At 37.6% G+C, this 20,127-nt stretch overlaps 1 protein-coding gene across 1 annotated transcript in view; it reads left to right on the top strand.

Moving 5' to 3' along the window:
* Positions 1-20,127, top strand: part of SAP30BP (SAP30 binding protein) — a 39,083-nt gene that overhangs the window by 1,035 nt on the left and 17,921 nt on the right. The window contains exons 2-3 of the mRNA XM_083354134.1: positions 2,299-2,408; positions 5,012-5,059. Coding sequence (XP_083210260.1) covers positions 2,299-2,408; positions 5,012-5,059 — 158 coding nt within the window. The remainder of the gene's footprint in view (positions 1-2,298; positions 2,409-5,011; positions 5,060-20,127) is intronic.

The following is a 20,127-nucleotide window of genomic DNA, read 5'->3' as shown; positions in this document are numbered from 1 at the left end:
GTGCTGATGCATTGTACGGTTGGTTGGCTTTGGCTTAGAGTTGTGTTCAGGGAAGATATGTTAAATGGCCTTGTTGAAGCTTTCTCCTCCCTCCAGCCTCCGTTTCCTGGAAGTGTTTGTAGCCCCTGTATTCTTGGCTTGATGGGCGTTGTGGGCAGATGGTTATGGGAAAAGGTGCCTTTTTGAAAATATGAAGCGCCTTTTTACTTGGCTACGCTGTTAATTAACTTTAACCCAATAGTTATTTAAAGTGACTGCTTTCTTCATCCTCTTCAGTGTGAGTTCTACCATACCGTACTAGTTAGATAAAATATCAGACATTTGACTTGGTGTGTTTTGTATATACAATGGTGCTTAAAAGACCTAAAAGGTGATCTGTTCTCCCCATCAATCCTAAACCTGGATAAAGAGAACCCAATTAAACATGTGAGTCAAAACATTATATTCAATTATTTATTGGGAAAAAGGATCCAGAACTGCATACCTGTGTGTAGCAAGTGTGAATCTTTGCTTTCAATAACTGATGTCTCACACATCCCACACACATACCTTGGGGCAGCAATAATTGCAACTAAAAGTTTCTGGTAACCACTGATCAGTCCTGCATATTGGCTTGGAGGAATTTTAGGCCATTCCTTCTTATGGGGGAGCTTCAATTCAGGGAAGTTGGTGGGCTTATTCCCATGAATTGTCCTTCTACAACATGATGATGATAACTTTATTGTCACTTTGAATGTACACCAATCGGCATACATCAAAATGAAATTTCGTTGCATTACAGCTCTCAAAGGGTCACCACCTCCGATATATACTCCTTGTTCGGGCCCGCTCAAATTTCACATTGTCCATTTTAGTCTCTAGGGAGTGAACGATGGCAAACAGGATAGATAGAATTATTATTATATTAATAATTAAATTATATTAATTATATTAATTATTAATAATAAACATATTAACTTTCTTTTACTTTAAGTGTTCTTTGGTCATACAAATTGTGCATTTTGGATCATTGCCTTGTTGCATGACCCATTTCTTTTGAGTTTCTATTCACAGATTGATACATTGATATTTTCCTGTAGAATTTGCTAGCACAGTTCAGAATTCATAGTTCCATCAATGATGGCAAGCTGTCTTGGCCCAAAAGATGATACTACCACCACCACATTTCACATATGGGATAAAATTCTTATGCTGAAATGCAGTGTTTTTCTTTCACCAAACCTAATGTTTTTCATTGAAGTCAGAAATTTCTATTTTGGTTTCATCTATGCACAGAATATTCTTCCAGTTGCCTTCTGGTTTATCTGCATGGTCTTTCACAAATGGTAGATGGACAACAATTTTCTTCGTTTGGAGAGTAATGGCTTTCTCCTTGCAATCCTGCCAGGTACACCATTGTTCAGTGTTTTCCTGATGATGGTTTCACAAACACTGACATTCACCAATGCAAAAAAGGCCTTTAGTTCCTTTTACTCTGTTACTCTGGGCTTCTTTGAGACTTCTTGAAGTATTACACACCTTGTCTTTTGTATGATCGTGGTTGGTCAACCACTCCTGGTGAGGGTAACAGTGTTGTTGAATTATCCCTATTTGCACACAGTCTGCCTGAGAATGAATTGATAAAATCCAAACTCTTTGGAAATAGTTTTGTAACATTTTCAAGCCTGGTAAGAATCAACAGGAGATGCTCAAAAAAATCTTTGTTTGAACCATAACACACTTTCCTATTGCAAAGATCAGACTGAAAGGGAATACTCGGAATTCTATTCTTTAAATAAGGCAAACCATCTACACTCACACCTGATTATCCTCCCATTGATTGAAACCCCTGACTCTTAATTTCCCCCTTCAAATGGATTGATAATCCTACAGGGTCATTTACTTTAGCCACTGTACAAGTCTGTAGCATTCCTCAGTAAATAAATGAATTACAATGTTTGGAGTCATTTGTTTAATTGGGTTCTCTAGCTTTATCTATATGGAGAACAGACTATGTTTTAGGTTATATTTTTGCAGGAAAATTGTATATTTAAACAAGTTCACGCACCTTTAAGTGCCATGGTATGTGCAAAACATTGTAAGACTAATGCTTAGTATTTTATTGGACAGTTAACAAGAAAGAACTTATGGTAGAGGGGCTGAAGAAAAGTTATTTAAGTAAAAGATCATATTCCTTGTTTAGCAGAGTTGTTTATTTCAGCAGGTGTATTTATATATGTGATTTGTACAACAGTATCAATCTTCTGCCGGATTGCAAAATGACTATTAACCATTTTCTTCCTTCGTTGGATGGCCTAGAAGAAAAAGGTGGCTTGGTGTCAGAAAGCTATGGAGAAGACGACTTCAGTAAAATGGAAGGAGAAGAGGATGGTTATGATGAAGACGATGACGAAAACAGCAGACAGTCAGTAGGTATTTTGTTATATAGCAATCAAACCTGGATTGCAGGTTTCACTAGAGCAATATAGGAATGTTAACGTTTTGTGCCTTCTTTGTTTCTTTTGTTTACATATATTGTTTTCGAAGTTATCACAGAATTGCTAGAGGAATGCTTAAATAAAATGGAAAAGCCTGTTATTCCTAACTTCCTTCAGTGGCAATGCCTTTTTGTTTGCAAGATCAAATCTTAATGTAAACATAAAATGATCCATTTTATAGTTGATGTACACTTGACATTTCTATATTCTATATTCTAGAAGTAAATTTCTATATTCTAAAATCTAAAAGTAAAAAAAATACATAAATTGATAAAAAAATACCTATAACATGATTTTACGATAGTAGCCAATACATTGTTATTTCTTCTACCCCCATGCATTGCTTGAGCTGATTATTCCTGCAAAGCTTTTAAAATGTAGCTTCTCTACTCTGTTCCATTTTTTTTACAAATATTCCCTTCTTTGGCCAGGATGTTAGATGAGCTCATTCTGTGAACATTTGATTAGTATGAGATGTGGTTTGTTTTTTTTAAACACTTTGGATGGGTTTGGTGTATTCTTGCTTTTAATCTAAAAGAGTTGCAGTTGTGAGTTAGGCAGCTCTATAAATTGATTAATTAAAAGTAGTCTTCAAATAGTATTTTAAAATTGCCAGAGTTTCAAATGATAATTTTTTACCAAGATACTGTGGCATTTTCCAAACATGTTTTTCTCTTATAATGGATTATCCTTTCAACTGGGGTTGTAAATGAGAATTCCTACATATTTTTCTAGTTTGAAGGAGGCAACATTTTCCTATAACTTTTCTTACGTGTATATTCAGTTTTGCATTATCTCCAAATACCTATAATTTAGATATATAATTTTTATAAATAAGTGGCCTGAAAATACTTTTGATTCTTTCTTAAAATGAAATTTAATATGCCATGCATGGATGACCTCTTGAGAAGAGGTCTACTCTAATCTGAGTAGTAGGATAAGTATATTGCTCATATACTTTGACCAACTACTTAATTTTTATTTCAAGAAGCATCCTTCCATGTGAATAAATCCCAAAGATATTTAAAGCGGGGGAAATCCATTTTTCAAAAAAAATAATAACTTGCTTTATAGCTGATAACATCCAATATTCAGGATAATGCTATTGCATGAATACCTCAGAATAAGTTCATAAATGGAGCACAGTTCATCTAAGTGAGATTGTATATCTCTGCACTGATTGGCAAAACCTACAAGTGCTATCAAAAGCATCTGCAGATGGGGGTCTATTTGAACATCACAATACAAAGATTTGAAAATCACAATGCAAATCCCACTTGTCTGCATACATCAGTACACTTGCTCAAAATCAGCAATGCCACACCCTATCTACCATCCTGCTTATTTTGATAGCCCCTCATGCAGATGGTTATTACTGTATACTATTGTCTTAATTAAGATACATCCAGGACACCTGCTCAGGATTACTGCCATTTCTCTTAGATCAGATGGTAGCAATAAAAGGGAGAACAGTGTATTAATAATATAATATTGGTACCTCATCCCAAAATTCTACCACATATGTTCCCAATATTAATGTTTCATGCAGCTATAAATTAAAATTTAAATTATGACATAATGCTATTTATCTTTGTAAATTCTTTTAAGCTTAACTTTAAATAATGGTATCCATAATTTCAGTCTTTATATTGAAGAAACCATATTTACAATTTTTATAATTTCTTCATAATATGGTGGCAAAAGAATTAGGTGATCTTTTTTATTGTGGGCATTCCTATATCTGTGATAATTCAGTATTTAATCTCATGTTGAGTTTGAAATAAGTACCTAAAGTAGAATCTAGGTGGGAAACCTGGATAACAACTTCAGTTTCAGAAAGATACAGTGAATGTGATAATAAATGTGGAGGCTGTAACCTATTGTTGAACTCCAAACTAGATGCATTACGGAATTTCAGGGCCATTCTTTAGCAATGAAAAACCTGGGGCGTGCTATTGATTGATAATACAGTGCTATGGTAGTAGTTATATGCTAGTCTTTGGTCCATTCGTTCCATTGTATGCAAGAAAACCATCAAGCTCAGAAGGCACCACATTCCATTTTATCCAACATTTTCAATTGTTTTCTTACAAATGCATATTATATCATCTTGAAACTTTGTTTTGGAGGCTCTAGAATCAAAGATTCTATATGTTATTAAGTGGGAACACGGCTAGTTGTCCTCATGTTTGCCTAATGTGACCTGCTTTATTTATTAGAATAAAATTAGCAAAAAAAATTTATCAACTGATAAAATGTATCCTAGCTGCTGACTTTTAATGCCTTTTAAGAAAAAAGAAATCCAGCATTGTGTGGGTTCTTAGAATCTACCTTGGCTTCTTAGAAGTAAACTTAACTTATTTATACCTTCTTTTCCTTGAATGGCTATTTAACAGGGTTTGAGAAAGAAGTTGAGAGAGCAACCTAGCTGAATTAAAAAGCAAAATTAGGCTATTTAGTGCAAGTCCCTTGCCAAATATGCAAGAACTTGCTGACAATTTAAAGCTTAATTCTGTACATTCTTTGTCTTATAGGAAGATGACGATTCAGAGACTGAAAAACCTGAGGCTGATGATCTGAAGGTATTTAGAAGAGTATTGGGATGGGATGGGAATACACTGCAAAGCGTAATAGTGTGATTTAGTTAGTCATCTGTATCTTCTATTCTTGACAAGCTAACTTGTTTGGGGAATGGGAGATGGCTCCTGAGATGGATACAAAAGTCAGGAGGACTCAGAAGAGCACCTTTTCACACTAACAGATTTTTATTAAAAGATGTAAGATTTTGTGAACTACAGCTCGGTTCATCAGATGCAACTATGGTTAGTCCAAAAAAAAAAGTGCTACCAGACTTCTAACTTTGATCCTACCATAGACTCATGACACTTCTCCTTCCACAAAGTACATATGAGTAACTAAGTTAATCTTCCGTATCAGAGATTGGCTAATTATTAGGAAATGGAATATTATGCCTTGTATGGACTCTTAACACTAATGGTCAGAAACAATGCAGATGTCTGAAAAGGAGTTGTATGTGTTTCAGGGGATTGCATTAAGAATCAGTTTCCAAATTTTCATCTTTCGTGTGATTGGTGACGTTCATGTTGTGCTTGAGATTAATTTGCGGTTGTTAAAAATAAGACCGCATATGTATTCCTCAATTTACGATAACAGAACTTCAATCAATAAAAGTGACGCATGACCACATCGCACCAGCAATCTCTGCAGTCCCAGTTGCTGTTGTTAACTAAGTCCCACGGTCATCGGGTGAGATGACTTCCCACTGGGCTTCCCATAACCAAAGTTAGTGGGGAAACTGGTAGGAAATTACAAGTACCAGGCCTACAGGAAGGTGGGGAAAGAAGCAAAGGGGTGATAAGGAGGATTGGAGAGGGATGTATTCAATGGCGGAGTTGTGAGAGAGAGCCCGGGAGACTGCAAGAGTTGCAAGAGAGGTACCCCATAGTGCAAGAGGTGTGTGAGAGTTGTTGTGCAGGTTGGGGAAGGTGCAAGGAGTGTGTGAGAGGTGCTGGTTGGGAAGGGTATGAGAGAGTAAGTGAGGAGCATTGTATGGGTCAGGGAAAGTGCATGGGGTTTGTGTGTGTGTTCATGTCAGAAGCGTCGCAAGTAAAATAAGGTGTCTGTATAACCTAACATTTAAACTGTAAAATACAAAATTAAAATATGTACAAATTAAACAGATCTTGCCTAGAAACTAGCAACATTAATTGGGTTCTGTCATGGTCGGGGCACAAAGAGCAGGTTTGTGTGTGTGTGTGTGTGTGTGTGTGTGTGCATGTCACCACAATTGCAAAGAGCAGAAGCAACCAGATAACCCCATTTGTTTGGAGAGTCTGTGGATTTTGCGCAGTCTCTTTCAATGATTTCCATAATTCCCAGCTTTCGTCAGACCCAGGACCCAGTTCATCCACTGGTTCCATCCAATGTTGGTTCTTTGTAGTTTTCCATTGGTCCGCTCTGCTTTCAAATTCTTCAAAGTCTTCTGTCAACCTATGGAAGCTTTTCCTGGATTTTAGTCTCTGTTGAGCTGGTTGTAGGCCATAGAGAGGGTGTTGAATGGATATTGATGATTTGAGTCTCTATGCTGCTGCTTCTCTGCAAACAGCAGGCGGGGCAATGTCAGCTAGGTGGTAGATTTTATATTGAGGTTTAAGGCATCCAGTAATAATTCTGCTGGCTTCATTCAGAGCAGCATCTACTTTCCAACCATGCGCTGATTTAGACCAGACTGGGCAAGTGTGTTCGCCTGCTGAGTGGGAAGAGCTAGAGCTGTTGTCTTAAGGATCCTTGGTTTGGCACCACAGGTAGAGCTTATTAATTTCCAGAGGATGTTCTTTTGTCCACTGACCTTCAGTTTAGTGTTGGTACAGTGCTGCTTATATGTTAGAGCCCTATCTAGAGTGACCTCTAAATATTTAGGCCTGTGGCAATGTTCCAGTAATGTCCCTTTCCATATAATAGTGCATGGTGCATGGGGTTGTGGATTGGGTTCGAGAATATGAGGGAGGCACCGCAAGGGTTGGAGTGGGTGCTTTGGTGTGCAAGTGACCACTGCAGGGTGGGCACAGAGGGAGTGGCAGAAACTTACCCCATCAATTTGCAATCTTCCCTGCTGTCTTCCCCACGGACCTTTGGTAGAAGCCAGCAGAGGGAATATTGCAAATGATGATCATGTGATTGTAGGGCGCTTGGCAACCGGTCATAAGTGCAAACGACTTGCCAAGCACCCAGATTGTGATCACGTGACCATGGGGGGGGTGTGCCGAGATGGCTGGAATTCAAAGACCAGTCATAACCACCATTTGTTCAGCACCTATTAAATGATAGATAGGATTATACGCATGCATAATAACACTGCTTTATGGATATGTAAGGTGACAAGCAGATTTTTCTCTTGCAGCCAGAGCCTGTTAAAATAGTTCAAGAGAATCTGAAAGGTTCACAGAGAGAGGGAGATTGCTAGTCCCGTGAGACTGTTTCATAGATGCTGCCATGTAGTGTCCACCTGCGTTAATATGGGTCCATCTACCAAAGTAATTGGTACATAATCTTCTGCGTTCAGCAGTCCCCATCTCCCAGCCCCAATCCGAGTAACTGGTAGAGCTGATTTGAAATATAAAGCAGTGAAGCCCAACTACTAGGGCAGGGGTAGGCAACCTTGGCTCTTTTTTATGACTCGTGGACTTCAACTCCCAGAATTCCTGAGCCAGCCACGCTGAGGGGAAAGGGAGAGGTTTCCAAGCTGAGCCACGCTGTCTCAGGAATTCTGGGAGTTGAAGTCCTTGAGTCATAAAAGAGCCAAGGTTGCCTACCCCTGTACTAGGGGGATGCCAGTACTACAAAGTCTACAGAACGTTCCTTCCTTTCTCTCCTGCCAGTTTTCCACATAAAACCTTTTCGGTAAGGCAGAAAGTTTCTTCTCTCTCCCATCTCTCCTTTGATCACTGTGTTTGCGTGTGTGTTTCATACTTTCTGTATTTTACAATCTCCCAAGTCCAAGATCCAAGATTCAGCTAGCTGATCTCCTGGGAGCTTTATATGCCAGTGTATTCTAGTATAAAAAATAGGCCAGGTAGCACCCGCATGCATCGCTGTCATGTCAAGGAACTAGGCCGGGAGACAGCCTTTTCGCAGAAGACAATCCAGGCCCACCGCAGCTAAGCAGATTGCTACAGGTAGTCCTCGATTTACAACAGTTCGTTTAGTGACTCATTTAGTCATTGGGGGGGGAAAAAGGTAACTTATGACTATTTTTCACACTTTGAACTGTTACAGCGTCCTCATGGTCACACGATCAAACTTCGGATACTCGGCAACTGGCTCATATTTATGACGGTTGCAGCGTTCCGTTTTGCAGCCTTCTGACAAGAAAAGTCAAATGAGGAAGCCAGATTCGCTTAACACCATGTTACCAATAAAGGAGAACATTTGTAGCTCAGGATTGACATGAGAGGTCCTTGGTGCTCTCTGAGCTTGCTTGTTTTCTTGCAGAGGTTTCATTACCCAAACGAGGTGACATCATCACGTTTTGTTACCTAGTTTGAGTAACAAAATGTCTGCAAGAAAACAAAGTCAGAGAGCACCAAGAATCCCACCTGGTTACTAACTTAAGTGCAGTGATTCACTTAAGTCTGGCAACAAGGGTCGTAAAATGGGGCAAAACTCAACGTTAACGTCTGTTTCACTTAGCAATGGAAATTTTGGGCCACAATGTGGTCCTACATCAAGGACTACCTGTATCCCTGTTTATTCCCGGGCTTAGGTAAATTGTCTTGAATAGCAAGTTTTGTGTCAGGAAAAGAAGGAAAAGGTCACTTCCCAAGTGGAACAACTATAGGATGCCTCAGCAGTGAGATGGGGCTGAGATGAAGGTAATGTCACGAGGATCTTTCTAAAATGTACCTTTCTACTATGGCAAACAGAGTGTGAGGTTAATTCATTGGAATGTTAGTGGATGAGAATTTTCGTATATTGCTAGTTTTTGGATCAATTTTTAATTTCTCAGCACATATGTAACACTTAAATGTATAGCTACAGATCAGTCCTGCTGGAGTGATCTGTAAATATATCTACTAAATATAAATGTATATAAATGTGGAATATAAACTGTGGTCCAACCATATACATATGTAACACATCAGAGGCATGTATAAGCCTGCTGGAAGAAGGCATTATAATGTATTTTGGACAAATTTCATCTGTTTCCTTACTGTCACTTGGTTGAAGTTAAAATATTGCTTCACATACTCAAGTATTTTAAACTGAACCCTGAAGAAATCACGTACATCTAAAAATATGTCCATTATAATTGATATCACAGAGAACCAGTGTGATACAATTGTTAAGATGTTGGTTTTTTTGTTGTGGGACAAAATAGGAGGAGGAACTACTGAACTTCAGGAAGGAAAAGAGGATTTATATATAATAAGTAAGAAATAGATGTCTTATTGTGATGTTGATTAGATGTTTTCTCTCTCTTCTATTTATATATGATATATTTATTTGGCTTATTTGTTTACTTAGGAAAATACTTGTGGAGTGTTTTAAAGCATCCTAAAGCTATGCTTCTTTCCAAATGTATGCCTGTCAGCATCTAAAACATCTGGGACTTCAAAGTTAATTAAAAACTGTGTTGTTAATTAACTGTGTTGTCCATGTAGTGGCAGTATTTCTTCACTAATTTTTCTAATCCTCTGATTTCATTATATCAGGCTGTATCAACTGTGTGACTCAACCGACAAACCCAGGTTAATAATTTGACCAGTCTTATTACTGACTCAAATATAACAGTATAAAGAAGCCTAGTGGATAAAGAACATCCCAACTGAATTTTTGAAATGTAGACTTAGCAATTTTCTCTATTCAGATAGGCATACATTTCTGTTTTCCAAAAATATTTTAAAAGTTATAAAGATACTTCTTTTTGAAATTTCTGAAATTTATATTGAACCAAGTAACATCAAAATCCAGGCTTTATATATATGAATGCTGGCTGATTTGATTCTGCTTTGTTTTCTTTTCCCACTTTTTACTGTGTGTGTTTTACATTATTCTAATCTGTTTTATTATATATTGTTTTGTTTCAATACTGCTTTTGAGTGGAGAAGCAGGACAAAAATATATTAAAGAGTAAGTAAAATAAATTGTTACGGTAATTTATGTTTTTGAGAAAAAGACATAACTGAAGTAACACTAGTATTTATAACTGTGTTTTAAAATTTGAGTTTTATAAAATGTACTACAGAAAAAATTCTTTTGGACACATGTATTTCTGATACTTTATTCATGTTTAATTTGCTGGCTCAGGAATTCTGGGAGTTGAAGTCCACAAGTCATAAAAGAGCCAAGGTTGCCTATCCCTGTCCTATGCCATTCTGAGTTCAAATTGAACTCTTTTCAGCAGTGCATCATAAAGATTGTCATTTTTCCATGCAGAGGTGTAAGCTTCAAGATTTCAGCCAGACTTTATTTATTTGTTTAATTTATCTGTCACCCATCTTGCAGTTTGAGGCAACTCTGGGCAGAAAACTTGTCAAATTACCCTTCTCAAAATTACGTTGAAGTCCGAAACTTTTTTGATGGATTGTGATTTGGGGAACTTGTTTCAATAAATACTTCTTGAATTGCTGTTGCTATATATGTATATTTGTAACAGCCTGCCCTAGTAGATTTCAGTGCCATTTTTAAAACTACTTTTTTTCTCTTTCTGGAGGCTGTTCTTCTTTTTCTTTTTACAAAAGACACCTTTTAAAAGTTTTTCATACTCATGCTGAATAACAGAACAGCGTGTCCAAGTCAGCTTTATCAGTTCAAACATGGATGTCAAGTAGCAATTTTCTCCTTAGCTCCAGGGCTAGGCTAGCTGCAATTGAGGACAGCTTTTAAAAGAATGGCTTTTATTTTACAACACTGATGTAAAAATAATCATGTAAATAACAGTTGTTTTTAACAATTCACAATCCTTGTAGCTTTGATGTTATTACCAGTCTGGAAAGAATTTTGAATAGTAATCATATATTTATGAATATAGAGTAGTACAATAGGTAATAAACACTGTATGACTAACTCTTCTGCTTAAGCTTTTCAGGGAGCGTTCCCAGGCGAATGATTAATTTTATCCATGAGGGCTAGTCTGATGTCACATAAGAACATTCATCCGTAGAGTCATGCCATGGACACATTTCAATACCCACCTTTAACAATTCATAAGGAGTGCCTACAGTAGAATCCCCTGCTACTTCCCTTTTAATTATTTATTGAGAATATTATCAGGTTGGAAACCTGGCTTAAAAGAACACGCATTTACAAAGCAAAACATGAGTCCCTAGCCATGATTTTCAGCCTTTTAAGAAGTTACATTTATTTATTATTATACCCTTGATCCAATTTATTCTTTGGTGTTAGCACTGTGGAATATCTCTACGTGAATTGTAAAGATCTGCAGCGTTGATATATTTTTTTCTTGTATATGATTTACAAATGATACACATGCAAAAACATTCAACATTTTTAGCTACCTGGCGTCCAACAAAAGCATCATGGTGCTTGTGACCATGTTGAATCTAAATGAAAAAGTTTGGAATAACTGTAGCCATTCAGACTAATTTAATTATTGGTTAATAGTTAATATTTGCCTGAAAGCCTGTTTGACTAATAACTGTTAAATTTTGAGGAGATGGATGTAGTCTTGGACACTAAAATCTCTTGCCTCTTCCCTTTGACATGGATTCTCAATAATTTCATATATAAAATGTTGCAATATCTTGTTACATTTGTTATACAGTGGTATCTTGTTTGATGAAGCCATGTTTTCATTAAAAGTTCCTACTTCTAGCTCTGAATACTTTCTTTAAAATAACCGTCAAGTAACTCCAATGGAAATATTAGTTAAGGGAAATTGCAGGCTTTGTAGAAGAGATTATAAGAGTCTTCAGTTTACAGTGGAATGTGTGTGGTTCCAAGTAAGATTCTTAGCATTTCTCTTTGTACATGTTAATGATTGCTTTATGAGTGGCAAAGTCTAAATGTTTGTTTACTATCTACCAACTACTGTATCATGAATTCTATTTTCTTTCTGGTCAGGTGATTCGGAGTCTATTGAAAATCTTCAGTCTCCGAATTATGAGCTAATTCTAGAGCAATCTATCCCTAATATACATCTTGTATTTTACATAAAAAATAAAGAATCCAAATAAGGGTCTGTACTAACTGTCCTTTTTTCCATTTCCATACATTGCCACACATTGTTTCTTTGTCAAATTCATGAAGTATAGTGCTTCATTATACAAAATCATACCATTGGCTCATTTCATCTGATGTTGCATGCAATAATAGTGGTAGCTTTCAGGGTCCTTGGTAGGAGTGTTTCCTATCTTTGTCTAGAGAGGCTAGGAAATAACCCTAGGCCCGTGGTGGCGAACCTATGGCACGTGTGTCACAGCTGGCACGCAGAGCCCTCTCTGTGGGCACGCGTGCCATCGCCCCAGTCCTAGGCCTTTCAGCTGGGTTTTATAAAACCTTTTCACTTTAGGCCTCTGCCGCCCTGTGCAAAAAAAAAAAAAAAAGTTCAATCAATCAATCAATTTCAACTTCTCATGGGGAAAAACAAGATCTCAGAAAGTTGGAATTGATTGATTGAACTTTTTAGTCCCACCCAATCTGCCGTTACCACTGCAGCCACGCCCACCCAATGAGCCACATCCAGCCAATGGGCCACACCCACCCAATGGGCCACACCCACCCGGCACCCAACGATACATAAGTGGGTTTTGGGTTGCAGTTTGGGCACTCGGTCTCTAAAAGGTTCTCCATCACTGCCCTAGGACCTCTTGTATACAGACTTTATGCTATACCAAAGGTATAGCCTCTCTTTAATTGACATTGCAAAATATGTGCAAAATATAGTTGATATATTTCTCCTTTTTTATATAGCTGAACCACCCTGCCCAGTGAAATTTAAGAATGAAATAATGCTTAGCTAGACAAATTTATAGAAAGATAGTATATTTTAAAACTCATCCTTAAGAATTTCACTAAAAAGGAGATTGATTCAGACTTTCTGTAGGAACTGAGATATGGCCATCCCCAAAACTCCCTCTCTTTGTGGAGGCTTTTCTTAACTTTCCAGAAACTTGTTTGATTAACAGAATCAGAAATAAATAGCTATTTCAAAAGCACACTTCCTGTTAAGTATCACTTTAAACAGCAGAGAAGCCATACAATTATACCATGAAAAGATTTTTCCCAAATACTAAGATAAAATGCACATTTTACTTTCTGAGAATTGCTTCCTTTTTTAAAGAGAATATTTTGTATAACCAGATTTTCTGTCAGGTATGAACTTATGCATACATTGGACCTAGATCTGTTATCGGAAGGACTGTGTTTATGTTCCAGTCTTTATTCATATTTTTTCTTGTTGTTGAACTAAAAAAGGAGTGAAGTTCAATATCATTCTAATGCAAGCAGTCCTCGCTTAGCAATCACCTTTTGTGACCTCCTTATAAGCAATGACAATGGGGAAGCCAGATTCACTTAACAACCATGTTATTAACTGAATAACTGGAGGGATTCCCTTAACGACTGTGGCAAGAAAGGTCGTAAAATGGGGCAAAATTCATTTAACAAATGTTTTGCTTAGCAACTGCCTGTACCTTAGTAGAAGCTATATAGTCACCTACCATAGATAGTATAATTTCATCCGGCATTAAAGTATTAATCATAAGAAGAGGTTCTCCAGTGTCCCTTCAATATAATTGTCCTTTCCTCCTCAAATCTTTATACTATAAAAGGAAGCAAGGAATTGTTTTTCCTGGGGGTTTGTAGGTTCTTTTTTTTAAAACTGTTTTTCTGTACTTTTTAGAGGATAAGGCATGTCTCTTACATGCCTGCTTGGTCCTTCCTTAGCAGCAAATACAAGCTAGAACAACCTCCTGACTCCTTTAGTCCTGAATACCACAAATTGCTGACATGGGTGTGGTGTGGCTTCCAAACGAGAAATGGTGTTTTTGTTTGCATTGGCTTACATTATTACATTACATTATTATCCTCCCCTGACAAATCTAACAACTTAGATGCGCAAACTGATGCTTCCTTGCTGCTCCTTGACTTATCATTCCTTTTAAAAAAATCTGCCTGTCTAACTCTTGTCAAATGTGAATGGTTCCACATCTCTGGTCATTTAGACAATGTTCCAGCTAATTTTCTGAATTAATTAGAAAGAGTTAGCCTGAGGGTATTTTCCCAATCTATTGCTTGGTAAACAGCTTTAAATTCACTTGTGCAAATTCGCTTGTGTGAAACAAAATCTACGGCACCTACTTGGCTGACCTGAACATTTGTAGTATTTTAAGCATTTGTGGAGAGGAGGGGAGGGAATTCTCATATTCAAACCTACTAATAGGCTTTCTTTCTGCCATGAGTTTCTTAAATGTGTACAGAAAAGTGCCTTTTTCCTGTTGTTTTTTTTCCAGTCAGAAATAGTAGTTTTCAGTAGCTGTCCAAATACAGCTGCAGATTAGGGAGTGGGTATTCGTTCTGTAACAGAGTGAGCGCCTGTTACTCGTCCCAGCTTCTGCCAACCTAGCAGTTTGAAAGCACGTAAAAATGCAAGTAGAAAAATAGGGACCACTACGGTGGGAAGGTAACACCGTTCCGTGCGCCTTTGGCGTCTAGTCATGCCGGCCACATGACCACGGAGATGTCCTTGGACAAGCGCTGGCTCTTCGGCTTCGAAACAGAGATGAGCACCGGCCCCTAGAGTTGGAAACGACTAGCATGCATGTGCCGGGGAACCTTTACCTTTACCTTATTCGTTCTGGAGAGTGTGCAGTGCATCCCTAGCATCTTACTGAAGCTAGCAGATACTGGAAAACTCTAAAGAATTTTGGCCCTAACCGTGGCCTAGGAACAGTTGAAATCTACCATTCTTAACTAGTTTTGTTCCTAACAGTCATTCACAAAATAGAACTAATGTGTTAATGATAGTATACGTCCTGGGTTCATTTAAACATTATAAAATATTGAGCAATTAAACACAATATTGAGCTACTGTTGACTGTATCCTTCCCCAGATTTTATGTTCAACAAAACAAAAGCAACGAAGGAAAAAGTTTACTGGGTAAAGGTGTAAAGAAACCTTTACTAGAGTATGCAGCAGTCTTAAACATTCAGGACTTATTATCCCTTGTTCTGAATTATTAGTCAGGGTTAGTGGTTATCCCACAAGCTTTGCTGATTTGGCTAGTTCAGGGGTAGGCAACCAAGCTGGCTCGGGAATTCTGGGAGTCGAAGTCCACGAGTCATAAAAGAGGCAAGGTTGCCTACCCCTGGGCTAGTTCATGCTTGGTGCCAATATTTCAGGTTGTACACTAAAAAATACAACTCTTGTTTTGAAAAGGTATGTGTGGGCAGGTAGTTCTCAACTTACAATCGCAATTGAGGTCAACATTTCTGTTGTTAAGCAAGATAGTTGTTAAGTGAGTTTTGCCTCATTTTACGACTTTTCTTGCCACAGTTGTTAAGTGAAACACTGCAGGTGTTAGTAGCAGAGTTATTAAGTGAATCTGGCTTCCCCACTGGCTTTGCTTGTTAGAAGGTCGCAAAAGGTAATCATCACCTGACCCTGGGACACTGCAACTGTCATAAATATGAGTCAGTCGCCAAGCATCTGAATTTTGATCGCATGACCACAGTGATGCTACAACATACGAAAAATGGTCATAAGTCACTTTTTTCAGTGCCGTTATAACTTCGAACAGTCACTAAATGAACTGTTGTTGAAACATTTGCCATAATCTGTGAAAACAGTTTCCATCATACCTTCTTGACCAGTGAATTTCTTTGTAGTAAAATGTATTCATGACAGGACTGGATTTATCATTTATTATCGCTGAATTAATATTAGGAATCCCTGTTTTTAAAATCTTTCAATAGCCAATCATCTTTTGCCAGATCTTGTTGGCTTAATTGGGAGCCAACTATTTCAGTGCTGTGGATTTGCACAATATTGATAATACACGTTAAAAATAAAAGCAGGAGTAACATTTTCTTGCTTTTGTACTATGATGATGTTAGAGAGTAGCATTTAAGAAATAAAATGGTTCACTAAATTTGTTTAGCATATCCTGTTCTGTTTCCACTGAGCCATAATCTTTCAAACAAATTTAACATACTATCTTAAATTTGGCATTTGGCCTGGAGCCTTGTCACAAAGCTGGCAAACAGGATACACCCATAGGAAATATTTTTAAAGGTTTTATTTCCCTAGCGTTCCACCACCTCACCACCACCATTGTTGGGCAAAGAAAAAAGTACAGTATTCTACTATAGCTTCAAGTACATTGAGATCTATGTAACGCGTTGGAAGCTTCTGTATACCAATAGGTTTCATAAAATGAATCTGCCATGTAACTTAGATCTTCAATGTGATTTCCCCCCCCCCTTGAATTCAAGTAGATGTTTAGGCTTGGAATGTGCAGGAGAAACTTGATTAAAAGTTCCTTTCATATTGAGCGTGAAAATTGATGGGTTTATGGACACATCCACGTTGTTTTCTGACAACAGTATAAAACTGGTTTGCAGTTGCATTCTTCTGAGTTACTTTTTGACTTCCCACTCTAACCTCAGGATCTCTTAGCGGTGATTAATGCAAATCCTAATCAGATCCAACCTTGCTTTACTTTTTAAAATCAGCCTTGACTGACAAGGGGCTGCCACTTAAGTGGGCCATTCCTAAAATGCTTTAGGCTTTTGCAGTATACGCTGTTTTTAAGATTTTGAAGACTGTGTGCCAGTGTATCTTCTTTTTAACAGTCTTACTACCTGGGTAGCTTTATAAATAGCTGCTTGTGAGTGGCAACCAAGTAAAGAGCTGCTTAAACATTATGTACTACCATCAAGACCGTATTGTATATGGAGTTTCTTGGTCCATTTCTCCAGTTCATGTAGACTGTGGGTTCTTAACCTGAGTCCACAGACAAAATTTACAAAGCTGTGAACTTGCATGGAGGAAAAAAAATTACAATTTTGTTTTCACTAAACTGAATCAAAATTTAGCTTTCTGATCAATAAGGTATGTAGGCAATGACCCTTAGACCTGAAAAAAGTTAGTTAGCTTCCATTACTCTCATGGTCTAAAATTATTATACCCTAGAAAAGGGTATTGTTATTGATGCAATGGATAATAAAGAAGCTTATGTATTGCTGTATATCATATTTGTTATTGTTCAATATTTTGATAAATGCATAGGAGCATAATTGATATCCTTTGTAATGTAATCTATATTTCATGCATGTAAATATTATTTTCTGAAAAGAAAACTGGAGATTTCACCAGATTCTAAAAGGCTTCATGGCAGAAACAGGTTAAAAAGCCCTGGCATGGAGGGATGAGACTAGGCTCCCCCATACTCCAAACTCAGAAGCATTTACAGTATTTAGTCAGCAGAGAAACTGGTAAGGATATATTCTTCCACATCTATAATGTATGCAGTATAGACAGCCATATATTTACTTGTGTTCCTGTTGAAAGTTTTATCCTAATATAAGTCAGGTGCCTAGTCTGGTGGTAACATTTTTATTTAGCGAGAAGAATTTTTTTTCTCCAGTGATATAGGCATAATCATGAATGTCTTGCAGTTTTTCTCTCACATAACGTTGATTGTTAACCAAAAAGCTACATAGAAATTTTTTTAAAACCATAACTAATCTTTAGAATGGATCCAGGTTTAGGTGCAGAAGATCTGATTTTGAAGTTGCCAGGGCCATGTTGAATTATATAAGTTGTGGTACAGAGATACAGGTTTGATGGAGTTATGCATAGCATGCTATGTAAGAGAGGGCACTTTTTTATTAAAAAGTTTTACAGTACATTTTAAACATAAATTGAACCCCCTCCCCATAAACCCACCCTTCCCTCCCCCCCCCCCCCGACTTCCCAGAGCTGAATACAGGGTATTGCATCTAACAAGCTTGAGCTAAAATATGCTAACTATCTATAAATACACTTTAAATCCTATCACACTTTAACTCCCATTAAACATAGCTAAATAACAATGCATCTTATTTAAATTCTAATATTCATATGCTAAATGAAACTTTTTAGTCCCATATTTATTCTGAATGTAATCAATCCATCTTCTCCACTTTTTGTTATATTCATCAAAAGCTGTTTCCTAGACTGGAAACAAATTCCTACCAGCCTAATAGTCAGAAATTATTCATTTGTATTCTGTTTCTTCCGTTTATTTCTTCCCTCCCTACCTAGAAGGTACCACATCTGAATTTAGGATATTAAAAACCAGTATCTGTAAAATACACCTATCTAACCGATAACTGATAAAGGAAATCTAAAAAATTAAAAAGCTATCATGTTACTCACCAGTCTCCAGAAGAGCAGCCAGTTTTTTTATTGCAGCATAAAATCTCAGTCATATTACTAATGATGAATCACTGGGTTTATAGAATTGAATCGGAAGAACGTCACTATCATATAAAGAGGGCCAAATATCCTTTTATCAGAAAGATCTGAAAGTACATAGTGACTATCCTGGAAAAAAAAATCCCATTTAGCATCTATAAGCTATCAGAAAAGCACCTGCTCTAACAATTTCCAGACTCTGCGTATGTGTAGAATATTACTTTTTTGCCAGAAGATATTCCTCTTAGCCAGAAACTCCCTTTTTTTCAGTCTTCGTTGATTTCAAATCAATTTTTGATTTCGTCTCAAGAAAGAGGGTGTGGGAAAAATCTAAGAGGGTCCTGTGGCTTGGGAAACTTTATATAAAATCCACATTGAAAATGCTACCTCTAGAGCACATTTGAAGTGCCAAAGCCGGTTTGCCAGTGGTGACTTTTGATCTACTTTTGATTGGTTATTGTGTCTCTTTGTCATTGAAATCTATGCAATGAATGTTTAAACTTCTGAAATGAAACTGAAAGCTGTGTACGCTGGCTTTCCCAAAGGTGTACTTGACAGTGATAGTGATTTAATCTTATAATAACAGGCTGTGGTTTGGACTAGTACAGTCTTGAAACACCTGGTATTCTTCACTGTCAGTAGAATTCATATCCTTTGGGCAACATGGAAGGTTAATTTTATTTTGCAGGACCTTGTATTCTTTATGTAACTAATGGTTTTGATATGTTTCAAATCTCCAAAGGCTACATTTAGTTCTAAGTTTTAGTCCCATGTTTTGGCTGCTGCTGTATTTTAATTCTAGGGACGCGGTGGCTCAGTGGGTTAGGACGCTGAGCTTGTCGATCAGAAGGTCGGCAGTTTGGCGGGTCGAATCCCGAGTGCCGCGTAGCAGAGTGAGCGCCTGTTACTCGTCCCAGCTTCTGCCAACCTAGCAGTTCGAAAGCACGTCAAAATGCAAGTAGAAAAATAGGGACCACTACGGTGGGAAGGTAACAGCGTTCCGTGCGCCTTTGGCGTCTAGTCATGCCGGCCACATGACCACAGAGACATCCTCAGACAAGCGCTGGCTCTTCGGCTTTGAAACGGAGATGAGCACTGGCCCCTAGAGTCAGAAACGACTAGCACGCATGTGCGGGGGAACCTTTACCTTTACCTATATTTTAATTAAAGGAGGTTACTGGTCCAACTGGAGGCGAAATGTATCTGTTTCTTGTAATTTTCTATTGGTCAGATTTAACCGAATGAGTCCATATGTTTTTCCTTTAAAATATGAAAAGATATAGGAACCAGTCCAAACACTGAAAGAAATATTTGGTGTACAGTAGTAGTGTTTTTAAATACATTCTTAAAAATGTATTGGGGTACATAATGTTTGTACATAGTGGATTGCCACAGGTGTAAGGTTTGCTTTCCTTGTTCCTGGATTTCCATATACTTCAGGCAGAGCTTTGAGGAAGAGAGTAGAACTGAAGAAGCTTCTTGGGTGAGAAGCAGATGTTTTCAAGGGGAAAAAGCAAGAAAGTTAGTTGCCTTTTGGAAAAGCACCTTTGGGACTATCATAACATGGATGATTGAGAATCTCCCTAGACAGAGTAGAAAAAGACTTGGCAGCACAAGGAAACAACAGCCAATCCCCGGCCATCACCACACCAATCAACTTATAGGATGGCACCAGATAAATATGACACATAAGGTAAAGGTTCCCCCGCA

This window comes from Vipera ursinii (assembly GCF_947247035.1).
Source record: "Vipera ursinii genome assembly, chromosome: 2".
Lineage (NCBI taxonomy): Eukaryota > Metazoa > Chordata > Lepidosauria > Squamata > Viperidae > Vipera > Vipera ursinii.
Note: the sequence above shows the minus strand (reverse complement) of the source record. Positions and strands in the feature narration are given on the sequence as shown.